The sequence below is a fragment of the Hipposideros armiger genome, unplaced genomic scaffold, assembly GCF_001890085.2.
Source record: "Hipposideros armiger isolate ML-2016 unplaced genomic scaffold, ASM189008v1 scaffold_1047, whole genome shotgun sequence".
Classification (NCBI taxonomy): Eukaryota; Metazoa; Chordata; class Mammalia; order Chiroptera; family Hipposideridae; genus Hipposideros; species Hipposideros armiger.
Window position 1 is genome coordinate 355,136 of NW_017732397.1, and position 18,005 is coordinate 373,140.

At 35.0% G+C, this 18,005-nt stretch overlaps 1 protein-coding gene across 1 annotated transcript in view; it reads right to left on the minus strand.

Moving 5' to 3' along the window:
- UFL1 (UFM1 specific ligase 1) overlaps positions 1-18,005 on the minus strand; it is a 30,820-nt gene that overhangs the window by 9,634 nt on the left and 3,181 nt on the right. The window contains exons 3-11 of the mRNA XM_019631786.1: positions 17,528-17,556; positions 16,752-16,849; positions 16,109-16,223; positions 12,203-12,333; positions 8,376-8,434; positions 6,340-6,486; positions 4,365-4,540; positions 2,975-3,154; positions 621-741 (exon numbers count right to left, since the gene is read on the minus strand). Coding sequence (XP_019487331.1) covers positions 621-741; positions 2,975-3,154; positions 4,365-4,540; positions 6,340-6,486; positions 8,376-8,434; positions 12,203-12,333; positions 16,109-16,223; positions 16,752-16,849; positions 17,528-17,556 — 1,056 coding nt within the window. The remainder of the gene's footprint in view (positions 1-620; positions 742-2,974; positions 3,155-4,364; positions 4,541-6,339; positions 6,487-8,375; positions 8,435-12,202; positions 12,334-16,108; positions 16,224-16,751; positions 16,850-17,527; positions 17,557-18,005) is intronic.

Here is an 18,005-nt window from a genome sequence, read left to right on the forward strand (position 1 = left end):
GCAAAGAGGGCTCTAAGTACTAGGGAAACGAGAAAAAAGTGAGATAGACAAGGTTCCCAAATAATAAATCACATCACAGTGATAAAAGTGATGCAAAAAAAACCCAAAAAAACTGGCAAGATAATATGATGGAGAGTGACTCTGTCTATAGTAATTCTGGGTGGTTAGGGAGGCCTCCCTGAGGAACTGACATTTAAAGTTGATCTCTGAATGTCAAGAAGAAACCAGTTACTTGAAGTTTTAGGAGAGAACCTACCAGGTAGAGGGGACAGCTAGAGAAAAGGTCTTGAGGTGAACATGAACTTGTAAAGTTTGAGAATTAAAAAAAAAAAAAGGCTAAAATGCTACTGGGCTGGAACAAAAAGGGTGAGGGGGGAGAACAACAGGAGTTGGGCCAGGTCATAAAATTAACTTGTTCTCTCAAATAAAACATAGAATAAATAATCACCAATATTTCCATTTTTATAATAAAAATTTACTCCATTAGCAAAACATTTGGTTACTATAAGCAGTTAAAGGTGAATCATCCAACTAAAATGCCTTTCAAAGGGCTTAACAGATGCAGAGTTCACTGCAACAGATAGAAAATTCATCTTTGAATCTTCTTTATTAATAATTACCTATTGCTTTCCTTCTTCGTTCATCTTTTTTATCCTTTTTATTTGTATTAATGCTTTCTAAAATGGAGACTTGTTTCAGATCTTCTTCAGTGATCAAATGAACAGGATTACTTTTCATTTCCTGAAATAAAACATACTTTTTTTGGTAGGCAAAAATATACAGCATTACAAAAAGCATAAAAGTTGTTTATTATATACTCACATCCTAGTTATTGTTGGGTTCCATTGCTAAGAATTAAGAGATTTGTCTCACAGTTGCCACTGAGGCTGTTTCTCTTTGCCAAAAATCAGTCTCTTTGCTATTCTTGGCTTTTTGTATCTGTTATCTGCTAATGAGAAATCCTATCTGGTCACTGAACAACCGATCACACAGCATCAGATGCAATCCTCTTTAGCAGTTTATTGGCTGGCTTTACTGCTGCTTAACAGGTGACCCTTGCTCCCTTTCTTTTTGAGACTCCCAAGTGCAGTGCCATACCTGGATACCTGAGATTACTAGAAAGATAAACTCTTCACCACCCACCCCTCCATAAGGAGCATATATGAGTTGCACACTTAAGTCATATAATTGGATTCATTCTTCATCTCTGGATTCATTCTTTTTTTTTCTTTTAAATATGTCTTTTTTTTTAAGATTTTTATTGGGGAATTGGGGGATGGGAACAGCGCTGGGGAATTGGGGGAAGGGGAACAGACAAGTTGCTGTCCTTTTGTTCTTCAGTCTAGTTGTGGAGGACGTTGCTTCACTGGCCCAAGTTGGCACCATCATTGCGCTCTTCCCTGGCGAGGCAGATCAGTCGCCGGCTTCTGGACGCCGCTCACTGCGGCTGCTGGCCGCTCATGCTGGCTGCTGGCTACACACGGTAGCCCATGGCAACCCACTGCAGCAGGGGCTGCAGCCCAGCCGTCGCCAGCGACTCATGGCAGCCCAGCTCCAGGTTGAGCTGTTGTTCAGCATCTTAGCTGTAGAGGGCAGTGTCACTGGCCCTCATATGTGGGATCCGAACCGGGACCCTCTGGCGTCCCAAGCCAGTTCTTAACCATCGCGCCACTCGGCCGGCCCTCTGGATTCATTCTTGATCTCTGCTTTCAAAAATTTATGTTAAGAACAATGAACTATTTCCCAGTCCAGAAACTGGTTCTTTATAATGGAAAGGTGTTCTAAATCTGTAGTGACAGAAGTCCATTTTCATTTTAAAAATGATGATTTCCTTTTTGATTTTCCAAAGAAAATGTTTAGAATGTTGACAGTTCAAATGATAGAATCTCCTTTTTCTCTGAATTTATTTTTGTGGTTAGAGGGAGGAGCCCAAGGGAGAGAGGGGGGTAATTGATGACCATATTAAGTTCTTATTTTAGCAAAAGGTCACAAATGAAAATAATAATATAGCCATTTAATAACTGGTAGAATATGTATCACGCATTTTATATGCATTCTTCCTTGATTTACATTTATCCTTTTGAGAGTAGGCATCACCATGCTTTCTCTGAAGATGAGGAAACTGGAGGTCTATTTGTCCAAAGTCAAATAGAGAATAAACAAGTCGAGAACAGAACGCAGGTTTACGGGTATCAACCCTGTGTGCTTTTCACTCCTCTCTGCTGCTTAGCAGCCCAAATGTAGAAAATTATCTCATGTTTTTAAACTATTAAAGAGCATAAAAGAAATATAGGTAAATACAAATTATTTACATATTTAATAAGCTCTCATGAATTTATTAACAGTGTAAGATCAATAGGGTAGTCTGTCTATTTGTGAGTACGGCTTAAGTAGATGGTGCTGCTAATTAGAAACATGAGTTGAAGAGTCATTAAAACAGTTCTGGCATGACCTCTACTTCTAAATACTTCGACAGTAGTTACTCCGAGGAACTAATCAATTTTGATGGTAACAAACACTTTCTTTTCTCAGTAAGTAATCTAGTTTGTATACCTCAAGCAATTAAAATTAATGAGATGCTGCTAGATTTAGAAAATATATGTAGTGATTGATAAATACACTGTATATTTAGGTATATAATCCAAAGATATTGTTTTTGTGGATTTTGATGATGGGCCAATGCTCTCAGGTGATTTAATTGTGAAGTATATAATTTCATTTATACGATTCTGATTCATAAAATCAGCTCCCTAAGTTCTAATTTATATGTCCTGATGGCTGGCAATGAAGAAGCAGAAAAATAAATCCAAGGGAGGAAAGGAAATAAAACAAATGATGTAATAAAAGAGAATGACGTATAAAACCCAGTGTTCATTTTGGGTTAGACAGCTTACCCCATTTTTCAAAAGACTCCAGATAATTCTAATATAAAAATTACTGTTAAGATCAGTAGGTGGAAGAAAATCTGGCATACCTTTTCAGCTTTTTGGTGCATCAGTTCACTGAACAGTTCTGTACAGTCATTTATAAATTTTTCACTGACTACAACAGTGTCGCTAAAGACCACAGCTGAAGGCTGTTTGCTGAATGCTCGCATCACTTGTTGAAGCAACATTGCAGCATCTTCAACTGACAAAGAACTGGGTAGCAGAGGCTAGAATTACAAACAAAATGAAAACAAAGTATAAATGCACCATAATACAGATAACCCCTTTGTTACATATGTGCTCTTCCTAGATGATCTCATTAAGTCCAATGGCTTTCAGAACCATCTATATGCTGATAACCTCCCAAATTATATTTCTGATTTCATCTTCACTCTGAATTCTGGAATCATATATCCTATTGCTTCCCTAACCTTCCCACTTGTATGGCTAATAGGCATCTCAGACTTAACATGTCCAAACCGATACTAATTTGCACCCACTTGTCCCCAGACTCCCGGCTCCCATCTGCTCTTCCCCGTCATTTCCCCACCTCGGTACCACTCTGCACTCATGTGATCAGGCCCAAACAAGTCACACTCAGTTCCTCTCCTAAACATACAAACAATCCACCATCAAGTCTTGACAACTTTACCTCCAAAATATATATATATTTTTTAGCTCTTTCTAGTATCTGAAATTATCATTTTTATTAACTATTTACCCTCAATGAAAGTACCCCTCCCTGAGAGCAGGAAATTTGTCTGACGACCACACTCCCAGCAAGTAAAATGGTGCCTGGCACACAGACGGCACTTAATAAAATTGGATGAATGAATAAACAAACAATTATATCTGGAATCTTTGGGAACTTGTGTATCCAAAACAAGGAATTTTCTGCTATATAGGGAGTCTGGGCCCTGACTGGTAAATAATGGATTGGCCTCTTGCTTCTTTCTCTTCACCTACACTTATCATTTTGGCATAATAAAGGTAGGTCAATACTGAACACTGAAATAAAACACTATCAGTACTAAAGCAGCTTGTGTTAATATATTAGCAGAGATTAATGGATAAGGGGTAAACAAATGCGACACGATGCCTGATGCCAGTAAAGTTGTAAATGCTTGGATAAGATTGTGAAAAGGCTCATTAATTTTTTATGGCAGGACTTATATAAGTGTTATATTGTTTGCTTGTTTGTTTTGAGATTTATGGAATTCTGGATGTTGACTATCCACATATAAAAGGTTACCCTATTTCAAAGACTAGAAAATTTTTAGGCACCAAATAATTAAGATTGTTTTTGTTATAACAATGACTGCTAGGATTTGGCTCTAAAGCCAACACTACCTTTATGCATCCCAATTCTTAAAATGGCCGCATACTAGTGAGATATTAGCTTAGAGAAAAATTAGGAAGAAAAAGAGAAAAGCATACCGCAATATCCACCCATGTTCCGGAGCTGATGGCTTCCTCCACTGACGCTTCCACCTGATCCACGAGCCCTTGGCCAACACAAGCTGCTTTCAGAAACAAGAGTTGTGTAGTCTTATATCTTTTCTTTATGTAGCTCACAGCATCTGGGATTCCAAGTCTGGACAAAGCATCAAATTCTAGAAATATATCATAAAGTTGGAATAGAGTTGTCAAGCTTCCCACTTTTCAGAAATCTTAGAAAAACTTAAATTCTACCAAAACCCATTCTTGATGAACGCACTGTATTCTAATCTTTTTTTTTTTTTTTAAAGATTTTTTTTTATTGGGTAATTGGGGGGATGGGAACAGTACTGGGGAATTGGGGGAAGGGGAACAGACAAGTTGCTGTGGGGGAAGGGGAACAGACAAGTTGCTGTCGTTTTGTTCTTCAATCTAGTTGTGGAGGACGCTGCTTCACTGGCCCAAGTTGGCACCATCATTGCGCTCTTCCCTGGAGAGGCAGATCAGTCGCCGGCTTCTGGATGGCCGCTCACTGCGGCTGCTGGCCGCTCACGCTGGCTGCTGGCCGCTCACGCTGGCTGCTGGCTACACACGGTAGCCCATGGCAACCCACTGCCACAGGGACTGCAGCCTACGCCGTCGCCAGCGACTCTCGGCAGCCCAGCTCCAGGTTGAGCTGTTGTTCAGCATCTTAGCTGTGGAGGGCAGTGTCACTGGCCCTCATATGTGGGATCCGAACCGGGGCCCTCTGGCATCCCAAGCGAGTTCTTAACCATCGTGCCACTCGGCCGGCCCTCTAATCTTTTTGAAGAATAAAGCATAGAAATGTACCACAGCCTATTCCCTGCTTATGTTACCTTCCCAAATTTTTATTACTAAACCTATTTGTAGAAAAATTCATTTAAGTACTTTCTCAATCCCAGCAGTATTACTACCCATCCAACTGAGAGGTCAGAGGTAAACATGAGAACTATAGAGCAATCAGAGTAGAAAGTGAGGTAAAGGAAAATGTAATGATTTAAGTGAAGAAACAAAAAACTGGAATCTATTTTGCTTATTACAGTTAACTAAAGGAACGGAATTTATTTTTTAAATGTTTCACCAATTTAGGAAAAGTAATTCTCTAGTCTAAATTAAACTAGTAAAAGATTTAGCATATAAAACAAAAGTAAAAAATGAAGACTTAAATTTACAATCATTAAAGTTATTGGAGATATCTACCATCTTCTCTCCAACCCCAAATAATCATGTTTAAGAAATTTAATTACAACAAAATTCTAATCCAAGTCCATGGTTAAAGAAGCTGAAAAATACATTACAAAAAGTCAAGAAAACGTTAAACCAAGCCCTGTAGTCCACCATGCATTTAAAATGTTTGAACACTAATGACTTACATACAAGTTTATTACTGAGAAAGCAACTGATCTATTATGTGGTTTCACTTGGGTTATAAAAATATTATATATATATTTGCTAATTGTTTTAATAACTGAATTCAATCAACCTACTTTATATAAGTGACAGAACCTCAGAAACTAAATTTAGAATAATTTCAATGTTTCTGAAGTACCGGGTAATGAATAAAAATGAACGTTGTAATTGTGATACCAATTAAATATCTCTACGATATTGTAACTGAAAAACTGGGCAGCTTCATAAAATATAATTAAATATAATTACTTTTTATGAATTATAAAATACTTAAAGTTGTGATAGTATCCTATCACTGGATGGTTGGTAACAATCAATACCAGCTTTGGCCTTTCGACAACTGTTCAGTAATTGTGAAATTAAACTCAGTTCCAAGACCCACAAAAGCCTGCAGTGTGACTACTCTTACACTGAAAGAGAACCACTAAAATTTGCTGGATACCAGTAAAGTACGTGTTTACTCCCAGGGCTAATACAAAACTTTCTAAGAATGTGGTTAGTATTAGAAAGCACTTTTAGTTTTAAAGAAAAAAAAAATAGTTACCTAGATAGCCATTCTGCCTGAGAAAGGAATCCACCCAAGTGCTCTGTGTTCTGGAGTAAATGTCCGGGACAAACACTGCCTTGTCCTGTCTCCCACCAACCACAGAGCCTCGTAAGCGTCCGCTATTAACAAGTTCTTCAAGCACAGCTTAAAACAAAACCAAACAAATAGAAATAAAAATAAATCAGAGCAGGTATAAATCTCGAAAAAAAGACCAACCCCAAAGCTTTACTATTTTACAATCTATTCTTACTCTTTAGAAAGGCAATTTAAAGTTGAAATTGCATAAATGAAGACATAGTTTACACAAAAATTTCCCGCCATTTATGAGAACAGTCAGGTCATAAATTGAGAAAACTTTGGCGCCTAGGCAAAGGTGCTAAACTTGTAATTCAAACTAATAAACTAGTTAATAACAACATTGAATTTTTAGTTTAATTTTGGAAAAAATATATGCCATTACTTATCTCATGATTTGTTTAAAAGGCAATGACTAAAATACTTTGAGAATAGATAATATACAATCACTAATGTTACTTAGATCATATTAGAATCAACAGTGAGATAAAGCCATGAAAATTTGTATAAGTTACTATATTTTCACTGTTTAAATTGAAACAACACATTTTAACCCTACCTATAGAAAAATATAATGCCATGGTTAAGAGGATAGATTTAGATTCAGGGAGCCTAAATCCAATCCTCAACTCTGCCTCCTACCAGCTGCAAACACTGGAAGTCATTTTACTTGTTTTCTGATCTGTGAAATGGGGGTAGTAATAATACCCATTTCATAGGGTGGCTGTATTCCAGTAAAATGCTTGAGACGATAACCAGCATGTGATAAACACTAAATGAATGTTAACTAAATATCATTACCACCAACACCACCATCATCAAAAGACTGATGCCAGTCTGAGAGCTGGATAGGGCTGCCATTAACACCAAATTTATACTTTATATTTAAATGATAACATTTAACTAAACTACATATCAAAATCCTCTATAAAAACACAAAGCAAATAGAAAGGGATTATTTCTAAGTGAATCAGTAAGCACATTCAAAAGATGCCTAGCACAAAGGTTTATGAAAATTAGCCTTTAACAGAAATAAAAATCAGTTAACATGAATTTCAGAATTTCAATGCTGAATAAATTAGAATCTATCAGAAAAGTCTAGATTTCTCAATAGACTGCAACACTAATTTAAAATTTCGTGTGATTGTATAGCACACATCCATGCTAAATTCAGAGCAAAGTTATCAAGTTACCAATAATAACTTGAAGAACTTTGCATTGTAATGAAATCTCACCAACTCCCACTTATGTAGATTCCATAATATTGTCACATTTTCATTTTAAATTTGTCTTAAACAAAAAATTTACATTTAACTCCATATTCTGAAAAATACAGTGAATAAAAATTTTTGGTTTTGTACTTGAATTTTTTTTTCCATTCTTCATTTTAGTTCTTATATTTGCACAGATATCTAAGTTGAAAGATGAAGTCATTGGTTTTAAAAATTATTCCAGCGAAGTTTTAAGGAAATGCTCAAAATCTCAAAAAAGCTTCACAAACACACATACAAAATAGGTAATAAACCAAGATTATTTTAGAGATACTACTATTCTGTTTAAATGATAAGGATATATTTTTATTGCTATAAACTCTTTGTAAAAATTTCCTAGACAAACACTATTTACTTCCATATTAGAAAATTTAGAAAAATCTGTAAGAAACAAAATGACAATTATTCTTACTAGTACAATTTTAAATCTCTATATGTATATGTATAATAACACTATTTTATACGCACATATACACACAATTTTTTCTTTTCATTCCACTTTTGTTGTGGTAGCCAACACTAAATGTTGGGTGGGTATAACACATACGTGAAAACTTTTTAACAAGAAATATTTTATTTACATAAGTTTTAAGATTAAAAGAGGTACAAACATTAAAATTATTAAGTTTTATATCAATAGTCTATTCAGCAGCTAATTAAGCGATATATAATTTAAACCAAACTCACAATAAAGAAGCTGCTCTTGAAACCCATATTTTGAAATCAAAGAATTCACTGCTGTAGGCCTTTATAGAAAGAAAACAAAACAAAAACTTCTTGTTATAGTTATACATATTTATGAATTAAAAATAACTACAATAATTAGTTTATAAAAAACAGCAATTAATTTACAATTTAAAAATGAAGGCAAAAATTCCATCAAATTTTATATCCTTAATCAGAATTATGCTACTGAAATACCAGGGGAATGTATCTGTCTTCCCATTCCAGAATCAATTTACTTTCCCACGAAAACTTTCATCTCACACATAGTGATTCTTGACTATCTGCCTTGCCCTTTATTGTATGTTTGTTTTTCTTCGTTCTATTCTTTTTGTCTGGGAGGCTCTCCACCTGGGAATAGTCAAGTGAATGTTATATGATTCTATGATTGAAGAAAAATGGATCATAGATGAACTAAAAAGAATCTGAGTGATATACTCCCTGATTAGGTGGGTGACTAAGAGGGGTCCATTTAAAATGCTCTTTTTTGCTTATCAGTATTTTCTGTAATGACTACGCATTTTTTTATTCAAAAATATTTTAGTATGTATGTCTAAAGATAAGGATTCTATCTTGAACATAACCACAATACCATCATCCTACCTAAACGTTAACACCAATTCCTTAATATTATCCAATAGACCATGCATTAAAAAAAAAAGGCTTTACTGAGGTATAATTTATATATCATAAGTCCAACCAATTATAAGTATACAATTCAGTGATCTTAATAAATTTAGAGTTGAGCAACCATAACTACAATGTTTTAGAACGTTCCCACCTCCCAAAAACTTCCTGCATAGACGTTTGCAGTTATTCCTGCTGCTTGCTACTCCTAGACCTAGAGACCACTCATCTGCTTTCTGCCTCTACAATTTCCCTTTCTAGCAATTTCACAGAAATGGAATCAATATGTGGTATCTTGTGACTTGCTTCTTTCACTTAGCATGTTTTTGAGGTTCCTGCACAATGAAGCATGGAACCAGTATGCATGTCTTTTTATTGCTAAATAACATTCTGTTGTATGGATATACCCCATTTTGTTTAACCATTCATCAGCTGATGGAATTTCGGTTGTTTCCAGTTTGGGGCTATGATGAATAATGCTGCTATAGACATCTGTGTTCCTGTCTTTGTGTGGAAACGTTTTCATTTATTTTGGGTAGATTCCCTGTGAGTGCCTTTCTAATAATTTTTTTAAAGTAAGGAAACTATAAAAAAAGGATCTAATTTTTCTGACTATAATTTTTTCCCTATTCATTTTAAGCCAATTATGCCTCTTCTCTGGTTTAGGTTTAGTCTATGTTTTTATTTTTATGCATATAATTAAGAGACTTTTAAGTTATTAAAGCTATTTTATCCTCTATTGTTGATAATTTAAGATGTTATAAATTTTCTCTATGATAAATTTGGGACAGCAGAAATAGTTGTCTGAATATAAATTGATATTTAAAACCCTAGTGTTTGGGGATTTTTTACTAAATTATTATTTTTACCAAATTATTATATATCTATTTGTTTTTTATTAAATTGTTTTACCCAAATCTTTCAGCTAAATCATTTAAAGCCCCCAAACCAATTAGATACTCTGCTCTCTTCTGTTTATATTCTAATGATTGACAGTTTTCTCATGTTTTGTTTTCTGTTTGCTTTCTCTCCCCTTCTGTCTGAACATATCCCTAGAAAGATGGAGAGGACTCCTTGAGGGACTTTATCTTAAGATTTCTGGGTGTATAACTTACTTTGGGTGCTCAATAAATATTTAATTGAATTGAACAAAATGTCTAGCTTTTTTTAGTACAATGAAACTTAGCTGCTGAATTTTTATTTTAATTTGTAATACAATGTCAGTTAGTATGTACATACCTCACTAATTATTTCCTGCTCTTCTTTCTGGCTGCGAATAATAACAGTAAATATAAAGCTTTTTAAATCAAAGATGCAGGTATTTTCTCTGAAGTTAGACCAGGAAAGTGGGGTGGTTCCTTATATTTAAGAGGCAACTATGAAAACATGGTGCATTAAATGGAACTACCTGGAGGCCATAGCCTACCCACATCTTTTGAGGCTCGGATTTGTTTTGCCCTCATGGTTTGATATTATCTCTATATAAAGAAACTCAGGGCTACTATCAGTCATAAAAATATTATTTATTATATCTGATAACTACACTTAAAATAGTCAAAACAATTATCAACAGGAAAATTGTATTTTTATTTTTCATTTTTTGACTGGTAATAAGTCACAGGGTACAAAAAAGTTACAAAACTGAGCCCCCTCCATTCCTATCACTCAGCTACTCAGCTCCTCTCCCAGCAAGAACTCCATTACCAGTTTCTTGTGTCAGGATGGTGATCTGATGCAAGCTATCAGAGGAAGGAGGGCATCCACACAGGGAAGAGAGCAGCAATTAGCAGCAATGGGAGCTCAGTCACAGAAAAGAGAATTAATCAAATACATAAATATATTAATATTAAAGATTATGGAAGCTAGGTTTCTGTCAGAAAAGGGAGTTACAAATATGAAAAAGGAAAAAAAGCTTATGGTACTGAAGGGAATGAGAGGTATTAGTGTGAATTCATGGTTTTTGATACACATAAAGATAGACAAATATATATACGAGTATGCATGTGTGTGTGTAGCCTGAAGGGCCTGCCACCAGTTCAACCAGAGACAATTTGAAAATCTAAATACTAATGATAATAATAGATTATAATCCAATGAACAAAATGAGGAACCATGAGTCCATAGTAATTTAAATAAATAAACTGTGAGTTTGAAGAAAGACAGGATAACTTACATGATCTTAAATTGGTCTCCCCACAAATACTTACTCATAAAGGAAAAACAAGTATCATTATGACAAGCCTCGTAGGTATCTCCTTATCAAGAAATTACAATGCACATCATCAGTAACTGGAAAAAATCTAAATTGTATGCCATCCGATAGGATTGGATAACAAGAACACAGAATCACTTCTGTGATATCCCTACCAAAGATGCATGACCTGAATATCAGCATGAAAAAAACAGCAAGCAAAATTGAACATTTTACGAAATAACTGGCATGTGATCCTCAAAAGTGTCATGGTCATGAAAGTCAAGAGAACAAGTAAGTGATGCAGACTGAAAGTGACTAAGGAGACAGGGAAATTAAATGCAGTATGTGTTCCTTTTACTATAAAGAGACCCAAAAACCACTGAGAAAGTTAATGACACAGGAGAAGATAATTGAGAATGTAGGTTTTCTTAATTTCACACTGGAGTTTGTCACACAGGCCCAAAACATTTTAGAAATTTTTATTTTAGAAAAGTTGAAGCGATTTTGAAAGTAACATTGTTATTAATTAGAACTGCAGAATGTTATTTAGTAAAAAGCGTTCTAAAATCATCTAGCCCCGTCTGAGGCCCAAAGAAGTTACGCGACTGAATGACTTATCTGCTCCAAGTCCTATGGTTACTATATCATAGAGCTATGACCCACAGACCTCTGACTGCATGCTCTTGTCATGTGCTGAGGGGATTCAGACACTTATCTGGGTATTCTGCAGAAGTACATCGGGATCCATGCGGGAGGGAGGTGACAGTAGGGAGAAGATGTGGGTTAGAGAGGAGTTCGGCTACATTCTAGGGCTCTGGAATCAATCCCCACTCCCGTTTCACAGAAGTTCCCCTTCTATTTGTTTAATAAACTAGGCTCCTGAACGAGATTATGCTTTAAAAAAAAGCTGCTGGGGAAAAAAAATGCAAACCATGATCAAAGAAATACACAGACTTTAAAGCTTGCTTACCGAGTAATAGCACTGAATAGTCCACGGATGCGTGCTTTATGTCGAGCTACAAAAGCTTCAGTAAATATTACTCCTCTGTTATCAAGATCAATGTGTCCATTAATAATTCTACCCAGTCGCTGAGTTAGTGCCTGGGGTAAAAATGCAAACATATTAATTTGAAAGAAAAAAATTACACATATACATCTGTATTATCTACTAAAGTCATGCTGCATGCCGATGTTGTAGTAATCATATAATTGAGAAATTTCAACAAGCGTAAATAAGATATATAAGCTAAAATCAAGATTTAGGATCTGGGAAACGTCATAATCTCATGGCAGACCCAAGAAATGAATTAGTAAAATAGCTGATATATTAAAAGGCTTAGCTACTTGTTAACAAGGGCTATTTCTAATATAAAATAAAAATGATTGAAAAATCACTTTTCTAAAGGCTGGCAGAGTGGCTCAGTTGGTTAAGAGCTTGCTCAAAAGTGTGAACTCTGAGCATTAGCGGTTCGAGTACCAGCCCAAGCTGAGCAGCTGCTGAGCTGCCAATAGGTGGCAGGATGGCTCAGCTTAAAAAAAAAAAAAAGAAAAAGAAAAACCGCTTTTCTAGATATAGGCAGTTTGAAACATTCAGAAAGCCAAGACATATACGTAGGTCTTGGAGAAGACCCTATCTGAAGCTTCTAATACTAACGGAGAGAAATAAATGTTATTCCAAGATTTTGAAACTAGGGAAACATAAGACCTGAAAAGTTATCTTCTTTGATGAAAATATTAACAAGTTATCTGTGCCCAGCGATCTACACTAGCAGAAAGCCTGATTTCTTAGTAACCTCAAGAGAGTATTTCTCCATAGCTACACTATGACTGCTTCAGGTACATCTGAAATAAGCCTGAACATATTCCACATCCGAAAAGAAGTTAAATCTACTCAAGTCAGCCTAGCTGATACTTTTATGGTATAGAAAAATGCTTTTCAAACATCTTCTTAACAATCTTTTAGAATACTGCTTATGATAGCCAGAAAAACTAGAACTGAAAAACATTAAGAAACCATATACATTTCCAAAATGTTATCAGTACCATGGTTTTATAAAACATCACTTAGATCTGTTCTGATACTTTTTAAAAGTATTTTTAAAATATTTATTTTTGGAGGGGCAGCTGAGTGGTGTGTTTGTTAAGAATTGGCTTGAGGCACCAGCTCTGAGCAGCAGAGCCCTGGTTCAGATCCCACATGAGGGCCAGTGATGCTGCACCCTCTACAGCTAAGATGGGGAACAACAGCTCCACTTGGAGCTGGGCTGCCTTGAGTCGCCGGCAATGGCGTAGGCTGCAGTGGGGCAGCAGTGGGCTGCCGTGAGCTACCATGAGAGGCCAGCAGCCAGCGTGAGCGGCCGTGAGCCACACTGAGTGACTGACTGCCTCAGCCAGGAGGAGCACAATGACAATACCAACATGAGCCAGTGAAGCAACGTCCTCCACAACTAGACTGAAGAACAAGAGGACAGCAACTTGTCTGTTCCCCTTCCCCAATTCCCCAACGCTGTTTCCCTCCCCCAACCCCCCAATAAAAATCTTTAAAAGAAAAAAATATATATATATTTTTTTACCTTTTGTGATTAACATGTATTTTGTTCATTTAAAATAGACACACAGAGGCTGAATGTAAAGGGATGGAAAAAGTTATTTCATGAAAATGGAAACAAAAACAAAAAGCTTGAGTGGCAATACTTATACCAGACAAAATATACTTTAAAATAAAGGCTATAACAAGAGACAAAGAAGACCCAGTAATCTCATTTCTGAATATTTATCCAAAGAAACCCAAAATACTACTTTGAAGGGACATTTGTATCCATATGTTCATTGCAGCATTATTTACAACAGCCAAGAGATGGGGCAACCTAGGTGTCCATCAATGGATGAATGGATAAAGAAAAGATGGTACATATATGCAATGGAATATTACTCAGTCATAAAAAAGAATGAAATCTTGACATCTGCAACAACATGGATGGACCTAGAAGATATTGTGCTGAATGGAGTAAGTCAGACAGGGAAAGATAAATGCCAAATGATTTCACTTTTATGTGGAATCTAAAGAACAAAATGAATGAACAAACAGAACAGAAACAAACCCATAGATTCAGAAGACAGTTTGATGGCTGCCAGATGGGAGGGCGGTTAGGAGGATTAGTGGAGCGGAGTTAGGGGGATTAGTGAAGGGGGAAAAGGGATTAAGAAGTACAAATTGGTGGTTACAAAGTAGTCATGGGTATAGCATAGGGAATATAGTCAATAACATAGTAATAACTATGTATGGTATCAGGTGGGTACTAGATTTACTGGGGTGATCACTACGTAAATTATATAACTGTCTAATCACTATGTGATACATCTGAAACTGATAAACTATTGCATGTCAATTGTAATTGAAAAATAAACAATTATTTTAAAAAAATAAAAATAAAATAGAACTTAGACTCCTGAAATGCTATGTAAAATTGATCTATACCCTAAATCAACGGTTCTCAACCTTCCTAATGCTGCGACCCCTTAATACAGTTCCTCATGTTGTGGTGACCCCAACCATAAAATTATTTCATTGCTACTCTATAGCTACTCTACTCTATAATTTTGCTACTGTTATGAATCATAATGTAAATATATTTTTGTTTTTCGATGGTCTTAGGCGACGTCTGTCAAAGTTGCCTTTGGGAGGGGTCGTGACCCACAGGTTGAGAACCGCTGCCCTAAATGGTATTTTAGATGCAATTAAGGGAAATAACTGTCTTAAAATGGGTAAATAAATCTGTTTGTATTATAAATTAATTTCATGCAATTATGGTTTGGTAAATTTTTGTAAACTGGATTTTCTTAACATGACATACACCTAAAAAGAGATTTGGCTTTTCCCTTATTTGTTCCAGTGAGTACAAAACAAAACCATTATCAGTGAGTGCCTCCATTGTGCCAGACATTTCAGTAGGTACACCATATATAACTTCATTGAAGTCTATGAAAAAGACAACTATTCTCATTTTACAGCTTTGTAACTGGAAGCACAAAGGAGATGAAATAATTTTTCTAACACTGAATAACTAAGCAGTGGCACAGAGAGAATTCAAATCAAGGTCTAACTCCAAAGCCCAGGCACTTTCCACTGTAATAAATGGACTTCTATAATTCTAAAATGTCAAACTATTTTAAGAAAAAAAGAAAACAAACAAGAAAATAGCTTCTATTTTTAGGTATAGCACTGCTATTACACTATAAATCAAAATATTTGAGTATTGACACAAGTACCTAAAATTAAGAGACTGTGAGAGATTCCTTGGTTCTTCTTCGTATTACATTGACAGTTTAGAAGAGGAAAAATATATGACATCAAAAGATGTTGGTACTATTGACATTTGGGGCAAAAAAATTCTTTGTTGGGGGGGGATGTCCTGTGCATTTTAGGATACTTAGCAGCAGCCCTGACCTTTACCCCACAAGATACCAGTAACACCCCCTCTAAATTATAATCTTCAGTTACTTCTTAAAATGTAACTGGGCAATCAGAACTGTAGATAATACTGGTTAAAGTTTCCCTATAGCTGATATCCGAATCATTAAATAAATCTATGCGCTCATGTTATTCTTGCTATTGCATAAAGCAGGCCTAGAATGTAGTCTATTAATTGTTTTTAGGGTCTTTCTCGGTTCAGGAAGATTACAATCATTTCTAAACAGTCTCATCAGAGCCATCAATGTATAAGAACTATCCCCAAAATACGTTGCTACAACAGCAATAGTCAACCACCTTGCAAAAAATCAGTTAATGGTAAGAAAGTCTAGTTTTTTCCCCTCCCATTAAAATTCTTTGTTTATTTTTCTAAAAAGACACATTGTACTATAAAGACAAAATTACCTGTGTCAGAAAGTTTCCAGGAAGATCATAGGTTTTACACAGTTCTGATATGGTGACCTGACCGCTTTCTTGCAATTTATCATTTACCTCTTCGGCTAACCGATCCAAATAGTTCCTAATAGTAAAAACCAAACCAAGAAAAATTAATTAGGATTAATGAAATGGTTTTCCTCTATCTTTTATGTTCAATTCTGTTGCAATAAGGTATGCTCCAAAATTAATGAATAGGGTATGTTTAGGTAAACATTATTCATTATTCATATTCTGCAAAACATATTTTTTCTTATAAATGTACAGTTAATCAAATGATAAATGCTGGGATTTTTTTAAACAATGGAAATTCTGCATTTTTCATTAATATTGTTGGAACAAATTTGCTTTCAGAGTTAAGACCATACAGGAAAGATTGTAAAAATTATGTTTTGTGTTGCTTTTAGATAATAGAAAAAAAATCAAAGTTTGTTATTTCCAAGTACTCCATACAATGAAGCACTTACTTTTTAAGTAATGATCTTATAATAAAAATCAGCACTATGAGTCCCAAACAAAATATTAAACTGATGACCACAACTGTTCTAAATTTAAACACTACTTTTTTTTTAAAAAAGAAACACAACAAAATGCTCTTAAATATTGTCCTTACTCATCTATCAGTTGTCCCAGCACTAGCTGAACATGTTTTTCTGATTTAACAATGTCACCAATCCTATTTTCAATATGAGTCAGATCCACATTAATTACCTGGAAAATAAATACAAATTCTATTAATAATAAGTTCATATTGTTTCTTTAGTTCAAAATTATATATTTAGGGCTATCTTTTTAAAGACTTACTCTTAGTTGGATTTCAAATCGAGTTGAAATACTATGAAAAGCCTCACATAAAATATCAGAGGCTTACGGCTTATTTATTTTCATTTCTGAACAGTTACACTTGCTAGGCAAGTTTGTGTTAAGAAGTTACATTTTCATATTATGGGCACCATTTCACACAAGAGTAACCAGCTTTTTGTATACAGTGTACCTTGCTGACATGTGCACTTATATTTTCTAAAAATATCTTCTACATTTTAAATATTTCTCTATTACTTCCACATACTAAAAAAAAGTAATCATTAAGTTAGTAATTTTTCTCCCAAAATTACATAAACACTATAATTGAATAAAATGATAACTATGAGTTTATTTGGTAAAGAATAAAGAATAAGCGAGACAACTGAGAAAGAAGAACTTATTAAATCAATTCAATATATTAGGGCTTATTAAATTCACTCACTATATCTGTGAAAAATATAATTACTTCTTACAAAACTTATACAAAATCTGATACCAGTATTAGTGAATACTTAAGGCATTAAAAAATTCAGTATCAAAAAATTGAGAAATCAAAAGAAAAAATTTTATGAATTAAAAATTTACCTGTTGCAGATCAACAATGTTTACTCGACCTTTAAAGAAAAAAATGTTCATTTATTTTAAGTTATGTATAAGTACATGCTAGCTCAAAACTGTAAATTTCAACAGATTTACATTATGGACAGTTGAAGTCTTATTTATACAGCCGCAATATTTAATGTCTTCAAATACGAACCACTAGCTACATAAATCTTCATGGCTGAAAGCATAGGCAATAATTTATTTTGAAAGCATCATTTGCCACATTAGGCCAATTATGAACATCAACTGATACACAATGACCAGACCTATGGAGGGTTTTTATCTCCCTTCACAACTTATCTACTGTGACCAAAGAGATATTGACAACTAAATTCAGATGAATTTTTTCAATTATTTAAAACTGGGGGCCGGCTGAGTGGAGCGATGGTTAAGAACTGGCTTGGGACGCCAGAGGGCCCCGGTTCGGATCCCACATATGAGGGCCAGTGACACTGCCCTC